This window comes from Oncorhynchus kisutch, unplaced genomic scaffold, assembly GCF_002021735.2.
Source record: "Oncorhynchus kisutch isolate 150728-3 unplaced genomic scaffold, Okis_V2 scaffold1627, whole genome shotgun sequence".
Taxonomy (NCBI): Eukaryota; Metazoa; Chordata; class Actinopteri; order Salmoniformes; family Salmonidae; genus Oncorhynchus; species Oncorhynchus kisutch.
The window spans coordinates 36099-49871 of NW_022263572.1; the positions used below are offsets into that span (position 1 = coordinate 36099).

At 40.1% G+C, this 13773-nt stretch overlaps 1 protein-coding gene across 1 annotated transcript; it reads right to left on the bottom strand.

Moving 5' to 3' along the window:
* Nucleotides 1-2567: 2567 nt before the first annotated feature.
* LOC109887107 (protrudin-like) lies at nt 2568-13148 on the bottom strand. Its single transcript, XM_031818807.1, has 5 exons — nt 13032-13148; nt 6304-6445; nt 5789-5835; nt 5309-5390; nt 2568-4576 (listed from the first exon to the last, which is right to left on the bottom strand). Exons 1-5 carry the CDS (start codon nt 13110-13112, stop codon nt 4512-4514), a joined length of 417 nt encoding a protein of 138 aa, XP_031674667.1. The 5' UTR covers nt 13113-13148; the 3' UTR covers nt 2568-4511.
* Between the last annotated feature and the right edge of the window lie 625 nt (nt 13149-13773).

Here is a 13773-nt window from a genome sequence, read left to right on the forward strand (position 1 = left end):
ATGACACAAATATTAATTTCCACAAAGTTTGCTGCTTCAGTGTCTTTAGATATTTTTGTCAGATGTTACTATGGAATACTGAAGTATAATTACAAGCATTTCATAAGTCAACTGTTCTGCCTGTGATTATTATTATTTGAACATGCTGGTCATTTATGTATGAACATTTGAACATCTTGGCCATGTTCTGTTATAATCTCCACCCGGCACAGCCAGAAGAGGACTGGCCACCCCACATAGCCTGGTTCCTCTCTAGGTTCCTTCCTAGGTATTGGCCTTTCTAGGGAGTTTTTCCTAGCCACCGTGCTTCTACACCTGCATTGCTTGCTGTTTGGGGTTTCAGGCTGGGTTTCTGTACAGCACTTTGAGATATCAGCTGATGTAGGAAGGGCTTTATAAATACATTTGATTTGATTTGATTTGAACCAAACCTTTTCTGTAGTTGTGGATCAGACCTGCATAAATAATAAGTGTCAAAGGCTTTTATTGACAATTACATGAAGTTGATGCAAAGAGTCAATATTTGCAGTGTTGACCCTTCTTTTTCAAGACCTCTGCAATCTGCCCTGGCATGCTGTCAATTAACTTCTGGGCCACATCCTGACTGATGGCAGCCTATTCTTGCATAATCAATGCTTGGAGTTTGTCAGAATTTGTGGGGTTTTGTTTGTCCATCCGACCTCTTGAGGATTGACCACAAATTCTCAATGGGATTAAGGTCTGGGGAGTTTCCTGGCCATGGACCCAAAATATTGATGTTTTGTTCCCCGAACCACTTGGTTATCACTTTTGCCTTATGGCAAGGTGCTCCATCATGCTGGAAAAGGCATTGTTCTTCACCAAACTGTTCCTGGATGGTTGGGTGAAGTTGCTCTCAGAGGATGTGTTGGTACCATTCTTTATTCATGGCTGTGTTCTTAGGCAAAATGTTGAGTGAGCCCTCTCCCTTGGCTGAGAAGCAACCCCACACATGAATGGTCTCAGGATGCTTTACTGTTGGCATGACACAGGACTGAGTGCTCACCTTGTCTTCTCCGGACAAGCTTTTTTCGGGATGCCCCAAACAATCGGAAAGGTGATTCATCAGAGAAAATGACTTTACCCCGGTCCTCAGCAGTCCAATCCCTGTACCTTTTGCAGAATATCAGTCTGTCCCTGATGTTTTTGCCAGAGAGAAGTGGCTTCTTTGCTGCCCTTCTTGACACCAGGCCATCCTCCAAAAGTCTTTGCCTCACTGTGCGTGCAGATGCACTCACACCTGCCTGCCGCCATTCCTGAGCAAGCTCTGTACTGGTGGTGCCCCGATCCCGCAGCTGAATCAACTTTAGGAGACAGTCCTGGCGCTAGCTGGACTTTCTTGGGTGCCCTGAAGCCTTCCTCACAACAATTGAACCGGTTGATTTAGGTGTAATCTTACTGGCAGCAATATCCTTGCCTTTGAAGCCCTTTTGTGCAAAGAAATGATGACAGCACGTGTTTCCTTGCAGGTAACCATGGTTGACAGAGGAAGAACAATGATTCCAAGCAACGCCCTCCTTTTGAAGCTTCCAGTCTGTGTATTCGAACTCAATCAGCATGACAGAGTGATCTCCAGCCTTGTCAACACTCACACCTGTGTTAACGAGAGAATCACTGACATGATGTCAGCTGGTCCTTTTGTGGCAGGGCTGAAATGCAGTGGACATGTTTTTGGGCGATTCAGTTCATTTGCATGGCAAAGAGGGGCTTTGCAATTAATTGCAATTCATCTGATCACTCTTCATAATATTCTGGAGTATATGCAAATTGCCATCATACAAACTGAGGCAGCAGACTGAAAATGTATATTTGTCTCATTCTCAAAACTTTTGGCTACGACTATACATTCTTCTCCTTGTTTCCTTTCCTTCTGGTAATAAACTGATTTGAGGAGATAGGAAAGGTGGAAACAATATGGAGGAAGACTGGTCAAATTAAGGAAAACAACAAAGGAAAGGAGACAAGGAAAGTAAGGAAGCTACTTCAGACTATTGATATTCTCCCTGGGTTGTGAGGAGAGGATTGGAGAGGAACCTGGAGCCTTCTGGCATGTGGTAGATTTGGGTTGTGAGGAGAGGAACTTGGAGCCTTCTGGCATGTGGTAGATTTGGGTTGTGAGGAGAGGAACCTGGAGCCTTCTGGCATGTGGTGGATTTGGGTTGTGAGGAGAGGAACCTGGAGCCTTCTGGCATGTGGTGGATTTGGGTTGAGTAGTGACCATAGAGATAGATAGAGGACTCTAGTGCCCAAAAGCCTGTTGTAGCATGGGCAGCGCCACTGAGGACCATTCTGAAGTAGTCATGACTGCAGGTGGCAGTAAATCACCAACCTTGGCTTTATATCTGTTCAAACAACACAATGCAAGTGGCAGTGTGCACCCTTTCAGTTTGTTTACCAAGTCATAGAAGTAGTAGATGAAGAATGGACTACCTCAAAAAGGAGATGACCTCTATGGCGCTGCTTAGCTCTCACAGACGCCATAATGGGACAGATACAATGTCTACGGTAGTGAAACGCAAACAGATGCACCAAACCTGCAGGGCACGCTCTCTTTTTTACATTGTTTATTTTTTTAACAGAGCTCTCTACAACTAGGCTGAAAAAGGCAGGAAAAATACGCCATAAGTTAACTCCAAACATTCAAAATCACAGTTTATTGAAGCAATGAAGAGTAAACAAACTCCTCCATTCTGTCAAGCTAATCAATCAAATGAATTAATTAATAAAATTGGATAAATATAAACTTTCAGTGGATTGAATATTGGTGATCACAATGGTAAAAGTGTAACATGTACATTCTTATGTGTCAATCTAAAGCCTGTGCTGTGTTCAAATATCCATACCAACATCCTGTATACTACATACTATTAGTTCATTTTAGAATACTGTAAACGAAGGGTATCCTTTCAGTTGAGTGTACTAGCACTTCGCCTGTCTACCAGAAGTTGATGCTGTTGCTATGCAACCTCTTGCTGGCTTGTTAGCATAACAAATTACTAGCTAGACATTTTGCGATTTCGGCTGCGTCTGTAAATTCAATATGGGGTGAGTTCGTAAAACGTTGTCAGATTGTCCGTTCGTAAATCCATGACTAACTGTGCTGCAGGCAACAATTTAATTACACTTTTTCCCCCCTCCAACGCTTACTGACACCGGCCATATTCAACACGTTTTATTCAGCTATTCTGTGCACTGGCACACAGATGAGAGATGCTCTGAAATCAGAGTGGATAGCCAGAATTAACTATGTCCATTGAGAACGCACGACGACTCTACCACTTAGCTAAGAATGATGTGAATAATCAAGTCAATAAACATTGGGTAGTTAGCTAGATAGTTAATATACTACCTGGCAAGTTCAATGTATTAGTAGCCAACTAACGTTAGGTAGCTAGCTAACAGCCCGGTACATACTGCTGAATGACATGCTGCGGTTCGTAAGGACAGCGTAGCTAATAAATTGTCAGCCAACATAACGTTTAACTTGTTTGAAAAGTCATTACTTTATTACATTGCTCAACATTTTCTTGAAGCAATTCATTTCTATCTGCTCTCGTCGGCCATTTTCTTCAAATCTGAAAACGTTGGTGAAGCCACGCCCATTTTCTGAAGAATTGCATTATGGTCCCTAAAAGCACAGAAATAGTGTCCACTCCTTGTATACTTCGTAGTTTGGTGAATTTAGTACGACATCCAGGAACGTTTGGCATACTATATCCAATAAGTACTTAACTACATACTCAATGTTACATCACAAATAGTACAGCTAGTATGAGTATTTGAACACAGCTCTGGGATCACCTCTGGAAATCACTCCATGGGGTTAGGTTATGCTCCATGGGGATTAGGGAATGCCATTTAGGACTAAGGTATAGTCTTTAGCATCCTGTCTTTGCATCCATTAAATTAACATTAGGACCAACATATAAAACCATTACAGGATGGATAAGTTATAACAGGGTCAATCTATAGCATATCTTATACAATACAATACACACACACCTCTCAGCATTCTCAGGACCTCCATGACAGAATGACAGTACAGGATCAATCTCAATGCAACACAAGCTGATGGGAGTCTGTGGGAGCGTCCCAAATGACACCCTATTCCCTATATAGTCCACTACTGTAGACCAGGGCCCTATTCCCTATATAGTCCACTACTGTAGACCAGGGCCCTATTCCCTATATAGTCCACTACTGTAGACCAGGGCCCATAGGGAACCCCATAGGGCTCTGGGCAAAAGCAGTGCAATTTATAGGGAATAATTTATATGGAATAGGTTGCCATTTGGGACTGGTTCATCTTAATAACCTTGGTCACCTCGGCTGGAGCCAGAGAACCAGACAACCTGGGGTTTTGAACCACCCCCAGGCGGGGTAGAGGCTGATCTGCCGCGGGCTCTACCCAGCCAAGGAGCTTCGAATCCTGGGTAGGAGGGGCAGTACCCTCCCTGGGTCTCCATGAGTGGGTAGGAGGTGGTAGTCATTTCTCACTTGCTGAGGGTGGAGTTGCAGACAGCACAAACAAACACTGTCTCTCTCTGGGCATCTGGAGCTGGGAGGGAGGTAAAGAGGCATTACATGAGAAAGGGGAGGCAGAGGGAGATGGGAGGGAGGTAAAGAGGCATTACATGAGAAAGGGGAGGCAGAGGGAGATGGGAGGGAGGTAAAGAGGCATTACATGAGAAAGGGGAGGCAGAGGGAGATGGGAGGGAGGTAAAGAGGCATTACATGAGAAAGGGGAGGCAGAGGGAGATGGGAGGGAGGTAAAGAGGCATTACATGAGAAAGGGGAGGCAGAGGGAGATGGGAGGGAGGTAAAGAGGCATTACATGAGAAAGGGGAGGCAGAGGGAGATGGGAGGGAGGTAAAGAGGCATTACATGAGAAAGGGGAGGCAGAGGGAGATGGGAGGGAGGTAAAGAGGCATTACATGAGAAAGGGGAGGCAGAGGGAGATGGGAGGGAGGTAAAGAGGCATTACATGAGAAAGGGGAGGCAGAGGGAGATGGGAGGGAGGTAAAGAGGCATTACATGAGAAAGGGGAGGCAGAGGGAGATGGGAGGGAGGTAAAGAGGCATTACATGAGAAAGGGGAGGCAGAGGGAGATGGGAGGGAGGTAAAGAGGCATTACATTAGAAAGGGGAGGCAGAGGAAGATGGGGAATGAGAGAAGGTGTAAAATAGAAGAGATTTTGTTTTTAAAATCAACTGATGTCTTCGGAGACCTTATTTATCATTTCAGTATAGAAATACCATAATAGCATGTTGTGTGTGTGTTTCTCTCTCACCTGTGACACCCATGCAGGCCTTGAGGACCTTGTAGGAGCAGCATCTGGAGCAGAAGCTATTGCCACAGTTACTACAGCTCCGCTGAAACAGCAGAGGTCACAATGACATCATCATCATTGTTATGTCCCAAACTGAACCCTATTCCAGGGTTGGGGCCAATTTGAAATGAAGTGGGTGAATTCAGGAAGTAAAGTGAAACTCTAACCCCAACCTTGTCCTATTCCCTACCTAGTTCACTAATTGTGACCAGGGCCCATAGGACTCTGTTCTAAAGTGGTAGATTATATAGGGCATAGGATGCCATTTGGGACCCACACCAGGTTCCACACAGAGTTATTAAACAACCTACAGTATTACTGCTTTGCTTTATCTTGGCCAGGTCGCAGTTAACTAGCCTACCTGGTTCAATAAAGGTGAAATAAAAAAATGACATATGATTGTATTTATTGGTGGTTTAAAAACAGGTGTAAAGCTCTTACCCTTCTCTTCACCACTGAGAAGACTGCACTGCAGCTGGAACAGTTACCTTGGGGATGAGAGAGGGGGAAAGAGAGAGAGGGAGGGAAAGAGAGAGAGGGAGGGAAAGAGAGAGAGGGAGGGAAAGAGAGAGAGGGAGAGAAAGAGAGAGAGAGGGGGAGAGAGAGGGAGAGAAAGAGAGAGAGAGGGGGAGTGAGAGGGAGGGAAAGAGAGAGAGAGGGGGAGTGAGAGGGAGGGAAAGAGAGAGAGAGGGGGAGAGAGAGGGAGAGGGGGAGAGAGAGGGAGGGAAAGAGAGAGAGAGGGGGAGAGAGAGGGAGGGAAAGAGAGAGAGAGGGGGAGAGAGAGGGAGGGAAAGAGAGAGAGAGGGGGAGAGAGGGAGGGAAAGAGAGAGAGGGGGAGAGAGAGGGAAAGAGTGGGGATATTTAATTTCTATGAAGACTAGCTACTAAACTCACCTCTTAAGTAGGGTTGAGGTGAGGAAGAAGAAGATGAACAGAGGGACGAAGGGTAGACTGACCTGTGTTGTTGGTGGGGTAGCGTTTGCGTAGCTTCTCCGTCAGTTTGGACACCTTACTGCGGATTGGCTCGTTGCGGCTCAGCAGACCGTTGTCTGAGGTGATGGAGATGGTGTCCAAATCTGAACTTATGTCATCATCCTCCTGTAGGGGGGGGGGGCAGAATGGGGGGAGGAGGAGAAGAGAAGGGTTAAGTTACTAAAGAGCAGTTAAAGGCAGCAGCTTTGTGGGAACTACAAACCATAGCCCCTAAACCCTACACCATAGCCCCTAAACCCTACACCCTGCTCCCTACACCCTAGCCCCTAAACAATACACCCTGAACCCTACTCCTCCAACACCAACCGATCTCTTCCATGCTTTAGGTGGATGTGTTTCTCAACGTCAACAGCAGAGGGAGTCGAGAGCACACAGGCAGCAAAACCCCACTAACACAAAACCATACACATCATCCTCCAAGGCAGGGGTGTCCAACTCCTTCCATGGAGGGCCCAGAGTCTGCTGGTTTTGGGGGTTTTCCTGTCCAATTAAGACCTACACAACCAGGTGAGGCCAGTTCCTTACTAACCAATGAGCTCAATTCATCAATCAAGTCAAAGGAAGGAGTGAAAGCCTGCAGACTGGGACCTCTGTGGAATGAGTTTGAAACGTGCAACCAGACATGCTCCAGATCAGTTGTACAGTTCACACCCTTATGGTTAAGGTTAGTATTAGATGAGGCTAAGCTGATCCTAGATCTGTGCCTATATACTAACCCTAAAAGACGAGGGCTGGTACACCTCAGGCAAGAAACGTATTGGGAAGGGGCAGGGCACCTTCAGCTCCGCCCTCAGACGTCATTGCACCTGTCTACGTAGACGGACTGGCAGCCAATCAGCAAAAGACCTCACCTGGTGTCCCTATAGTATAGTACACTACCTTATACCCTAGTCCCTAAAATATAGTACACTACTTTAGACCCTAATCCCTAAAATATAATGCACTACTTTAGACCCTAGTCCCTATAATATAGTGCACAACTTTTATGAAATCAAAATTACAAGATTGTTATAATACTGTAATTGCATCAAATGTTTGTTTTATGCAACAGAATAGAGGGTTCTTATAATATTGTATCTGTGAACTGAAAGTGGGCCTCTGGGAGATTTAACACTGACAGGAGATTTATGATGTCTTTGGGTGATAAAACCTAAAGAGACCACATTCCAGAGCATGAGTTAATGTTTCTGATCTATAGGGTACCAGGGAGAGATGACCCCAGGGCCAGACCCTGGTCTCTACACAATGAGAGATGACCCCAGGGCCAGACCCTGGTCTCTACACAATGAGAGATGACCCCAGGGCCAGACCCTGGTCTCTACACAATGAGAGATGACCCCAGGGCCAGACCCTGGTCTCTACACAATGAGAGATGACCCCAGGGCCAGACCCTGGTCTCTACACAATGAGAGATGACCCCAGGGCCAGACCCTGGTCTCTACACAATGAGAGATGACCCCAGGGCCAGACCCTGGTCTCTACCCAATGAGAACTGTTTTTACAGCAGATACTGTCTGCTGTGAATTATAAGTATCTTTCATACAAATCTTAACCTTGTGACCCATTCTATACATATGTTGTTATTCATGTAGGTTGAAAGGGGTGTATGTTGGCTATAAAAGACCTTTTGTCTCGGGGCTCTCAACGAATCATCTGAGGGTGATTGGTCGACCAGCCATCATTATCGTAGAGACTCAATCCATTCATTGTATATGGGTGTGTTGTATTGACCTGCTCCCTTATTAATAAGTGAATAAAGATTTAGTTTAAGTGTAACTCTGACTCTTGATTTGATAGTGAAGAAATTAACCACCACACTTTATACCCTAATCCCTAAAATAGTGCACTACTTTAGACCCTAGTCCCTACAATAGTGCACTACTTTATACCCTAATCCCTACAATAGTGCCACTACTTTATACCCTAATCCCTAAAATAGTGCACTACTTTAGACCCTAGTCCCTAAAATAGTGCACTACTTTAGACCCTAGTCCTTATAGTATAGTTCACTACTTTAAACCCTAGTCCCTAAAATATATTGCACTACTTTAGACCCTAGTCCCTATAATATAGTGCACTACTTTATACCCTAGTCCCTATAATATAGTGCACTACTTTATACCCTAGTCCCTATAATATAGTGCACTACTTTATACCCTAGTCCTTATAGTATAGTTCACTACTTTAAACCCTAGTCCCTATAATATAGTGCACTACTTTATACCCTAGTCCCTATAATATAGTGCACTACTTTATACCCTAGTCCTTATAGTATAGTTCACTACTTTAAACCCTAGTCCCTATAATATAGTGCACTACTTTATACCCTAGTCCCTAAAATATAATGCACTACTTTATACCCTAGTCCCTATAATATAGTGCACTACTTTATACCCTAGTCCTTAAAATATAGTTCACTACTTTATACCCTAGTCCCTAAAATACAGTGCTCTACGGTCTGAGGCATTGCATCTCAGAGCAAGAGGCGTGCGTTACTACAGTCCCTGGTTCGAATCCAGGCTTTATCACATCCGGCCGGTGTTTGGGAGTCCCATAGGGCGGCGCACCATTGGCCCAGCGTCGACCGGGTTTGGCAGTCTTATTATGCACTACTTTTGACCAGAGCCCTATGTAGCATGAGATGGAGTGTCCTATTTGCATCCTTACAGTGAAGTGCACAACCATGCTAGAAACACGTCACACAATACCCACACACATTACAACGCCACCCTTGTGTGTACTCAGGTGCAGTGACCAACTCAGAGCATGCTCATCCAATGGTTTGCTGGAATAATGCAGACACGCCCAGACTACATTGAGAATGAGGCCGATTGTATGAATGATGATTGGTGCTTAGTGCTATATAGTGATTAGTGCTATATATCATGACATTAGTGCTATATAGTGATTAGTGCTATATATCATGACATTAGTGCTATATATCATGACATTAGTGCTATATATCATGACATTAGTGCTATATATCATGACATTAGTGCTATATATATATATAATAAATATTGACATTAGTGCTATATATATGACATTAGTCCTGTATGTAATGATAGTGTTATATATAATGACATTAGTCCTGTATGTAATGATAGTGTTTATATAATGACATTAGTCCTGTATGTAATGATAGTGTTATATATAATTGACATTAGTCCTGTATGTATGATAGTGTTATATATAATGACATTAGTCCTGTATGTAATGATAGTGCTATATATAATGGACATTAGTCCCTGTATGTAATGAATAGTGTTATATATAATGACATTAGTCCTGTATGTAATGATAGTGTTTATATGTAATGACATTAGTCCTGTATGTAATGATAGTGTTATATATAATGACATTAGTCCTGTATGTAATGATAGTGTTATATATAATGACATTAGTCCTGTATGTAATGATAGTGCTTATAATATAATGACATTAGTCCTGTATTGTATGATAGTGTTATATATCATGACATTAGTCCTGTATGTAAGATAGTGTTATATATAATGACATTAGTCCTGTATGTAATGATAGTGTTATATATAATGACATTAGTCCTGTATGTAATGATAGTGTTATATGTAATGACATTAGTCCTGTATGTAATGATAGTGCTATATATAATGACATTAGTCCTGTATGTAATGATAGTGTTATATATAATGACATTAGTCCTGTATGTAATGATAGTGTTATATATAATGACATTAGTCCTGTATGTAATGATAGTGTTATATATAATGACATTAGTCCTGTATGTAATGATAGTGTTATATATAATGACATTAGTCCTGTATGTAATGATAGTGTTATATATAATGACATTAGTCCTGTATGTAATGATAGTGTTATATATAATGACATTAGTCCTGTATGTAATGATAGTGTTATATATAATGACATTAGTCCTGTATGTAATGATAGTGTTATATGTAATGACATTAGTCCTGTATGTAATGATAGTGTTATATATAATGACATTAGTCCTGTATGTAATGATAGGTTATATTATAATGACATAGTCCTGTATGTAATGATAGTGTTATATATAACGACATTTAGTCCTGTATGTAATGCATTAGTGTTATATATAATGACATTAGTCCTGTATGTAATGATAGTGTTATATATAATGACATTAGTCTGTATGTAATGATAGTGTTATATATAATGACATTAGTCCTGTATGTAATGATAGTGTTATATTATAATGACATTAGTCCTGTATGTAATGATAGTGTTATATATAATGACATTAGTCCTGTATGTAATGATAGTGTCTATATATAATGACATTAGTCCTGTATGTAATGATAGTGTTATATGTAATGACATTAGTCCTGTATGTAATGATAGTGTTATATATAATGACATTAGTCCCTGTATGTAAATGATAGGTTATATATAATGACATTAGTCCTGTATGTAATGATTAGTTTATATAATAATGACATTAGTCCTGTAATGTAATGATAGTGTTATATATAATGACATTAGTCCTGTATGTAATGATAGTGTTATATATAATGACATTAGTCCTGTATGTAATGATAGTGTTATATATAATGACATTAGTCCTGTATGTAATGATAGTGCTATATATAATGACATTAGTCCTGTATGTAATGATAGTGCTATATATAATGACATTAGTCCTGTATGTAATGATAGTGTTATATATAATGACATTAGTCCTGTATGTAATGATAGTGTTATATATAATGACATTAGTCCTGTATGTAATGATAGTGTTATATGTAATGACATTAGTCCTGTATGTAATGATAGTGTTATATGTAATGACATTAGTCCTGTATGTAATGATAGTGCTATATATAATGACATTAGTCCTGTATGTAATGATAGTGCTATATATAATGACATTAGTCCTGTATGTAATGATAGTGTTATATATAATGACATTAGTCCTGTATGTAATGATAGTGTTATATATAATGACATTAGTCCTGTATGTAATGATAGTGTTATATATAATGACATTAGCTCCTGTATGTAATGATAGTGTTATATATAATGACATTAGTTCCTGTATGTAATTGATAGTGTTATATATATGACATTAGTCCTGTATGTAATGATAGTGTTATATATAATGACATTAGTCCTAGTATGTAATGATAGTGTTATATATAATGACATTAGTCCTGTATGTAATGATAGTGTTATATATAATGACATTTGTCCTGTATGTAATGATAGTGTTATATATAATGACATTAGTCCTGTATGTAATGATAGTGTTATATATAATGACATTAGTCCTGTATGTAATGATAGTGTTATATTATAATGACCATTAGTCCTGTATTGTAATTGATAGTCGTTTTATATATAATGACATTAGTCCTGTATGTAATGATAGTGTTATATATAATGACATTAGTCCTGTATGTAATGATAGTGTTATATATAATGACATTAGTCCTGTATGTAATGATAGTGTTATATATAATGACATTAGTCCTGTATGTAATGATAGTGTTATATATAATGACATTAGTCCTGTATGTAATGATAGTGTTATATATAATGGACATTAGTCCTGTATGTAATGATAGTGCTATATATAATGACATTAGTCCTGTATGTAATGATAGTGCTATATATAATGACATTAGTCCTGTATGTAATGATAGTGTTATATATAATGACATTAGTCCTGTATGTAATGATAGTGTTATATATAATGACATTAGTCCTGTATGTAATGATAGTGTTATATATAATGACATTAGTCCTGTATGTAATGATAGTGTATATATAATGACATTAGTCCTGTATGTAATGATAGTGTTATATATAATTGACATTAGTCCTGTATGTAATGATAGTGTTATATATAATGACATAGTCCTGTATGTAATGAATAGTGTTATATGTAATGACATTAGTCCTGTATGTAATGATAGTGTTATATTAATGACATTAGTCCTGTATATAATGATAGTGTTATATGTAATGACATTAGTCCTGTATGTAATGATAGTGTTATATGTAATGACATTAGTCCTGTATGTAATGATAGTGCTATATATAATGACATTAGTCCTGTATGTAATGATAGTTTATATATAATGACATTAGTCCTGTATGTAATGATAGTGTTATATATAATGACATTAGTCCTGTATGTAATGATAGTGTTATATATAATGACATTAGTCCTGTATGTAATGATAGTGTTATATATAATGACATTAGTCCTGTATGTAATGATAGTGTTATATATAATGACATTAGTCCTGTATGTAATGATAGTGTTATATATAATGACATTAGTCCTGTATGTAATGATAGTGCTATATATAATGACATTAGTCCTGTATGTAATGATAGTGTTATATATAATGACATTAGTCCTGTATGTAATGATAGTGTTATATATAATGACATTAGTCCTGTATGTAATGATAGTGTTATATATAATGACATTAGTCCTGTATGTAATGATAGTGTTATATGTAATGACATTAGTGGTATAGATGTGAAGTTATAGTCCTGATGTCATAATGGTAACATAACCAGTGATGGTAACAACAGCACTAAGGTGTAAAGACATCCCACTACCCATGCAGACAGGACCCAACTGAGGTGTGTACCCTATACACCCCCCCCCCCTCTCTCACCACAAACAGGGTGAGGTAAGGGGGTGAACTAGACTTACCACTAAAGCCAAGGGAGTCTCCTTGTTAGGATGGAGAGGAACACACACACACAGGAGCAGATTACACACACACCCCCCCATATCTATCTAACACACCAATTTTTAACACACCGTATCTATCTAACATAAACACCGCAGAAACACACACACTGTGCAGTCTGAGATAGTAATATTGAACTGGCCAGCTGCACTAGAAGCATTACGTTTGCAGAGCACGAGACGCTTCACTTCAATGAAACCTGGTGGTCTATTTCTATTGTGTAGATTGGAACGTTCAGCTCACACCACTGAACAGTATGATGACGTGGTGGTCTATTTCTAGAGTGTAGATTGGAACGTGCAGCTCAACGCCGCTGAACAGCATGATGACGTGGTCTATTTCTAGAGTGTAGATTGGAACGTGCAGCTCAACACCACTGAACAGCATGATGACGTGGTCTATTTCTAGAGTGTAGATTGGAACGTGCAGCTCACACCACTGAACAGCATGATGACGTGGTCTATTTCTATTGTGTAGATTGGAACGTGCAGCTCAACGCCGCTGAACAGTATGATGACGTGGTGGTCTATTTCTAGAGTGTAGATTGGAACGTGCAGCTCAACACCGCTGAACAGTATGATGACGTGGTGGTCTATTTCTAGAGTGTAGATTGGAACGTGCAGCTCAACACCGCTGAACAGTATGATGACGTGGTCTATTTCTATTGTGTAGATTGGATCGTGCAGCTCACACCACTGAACA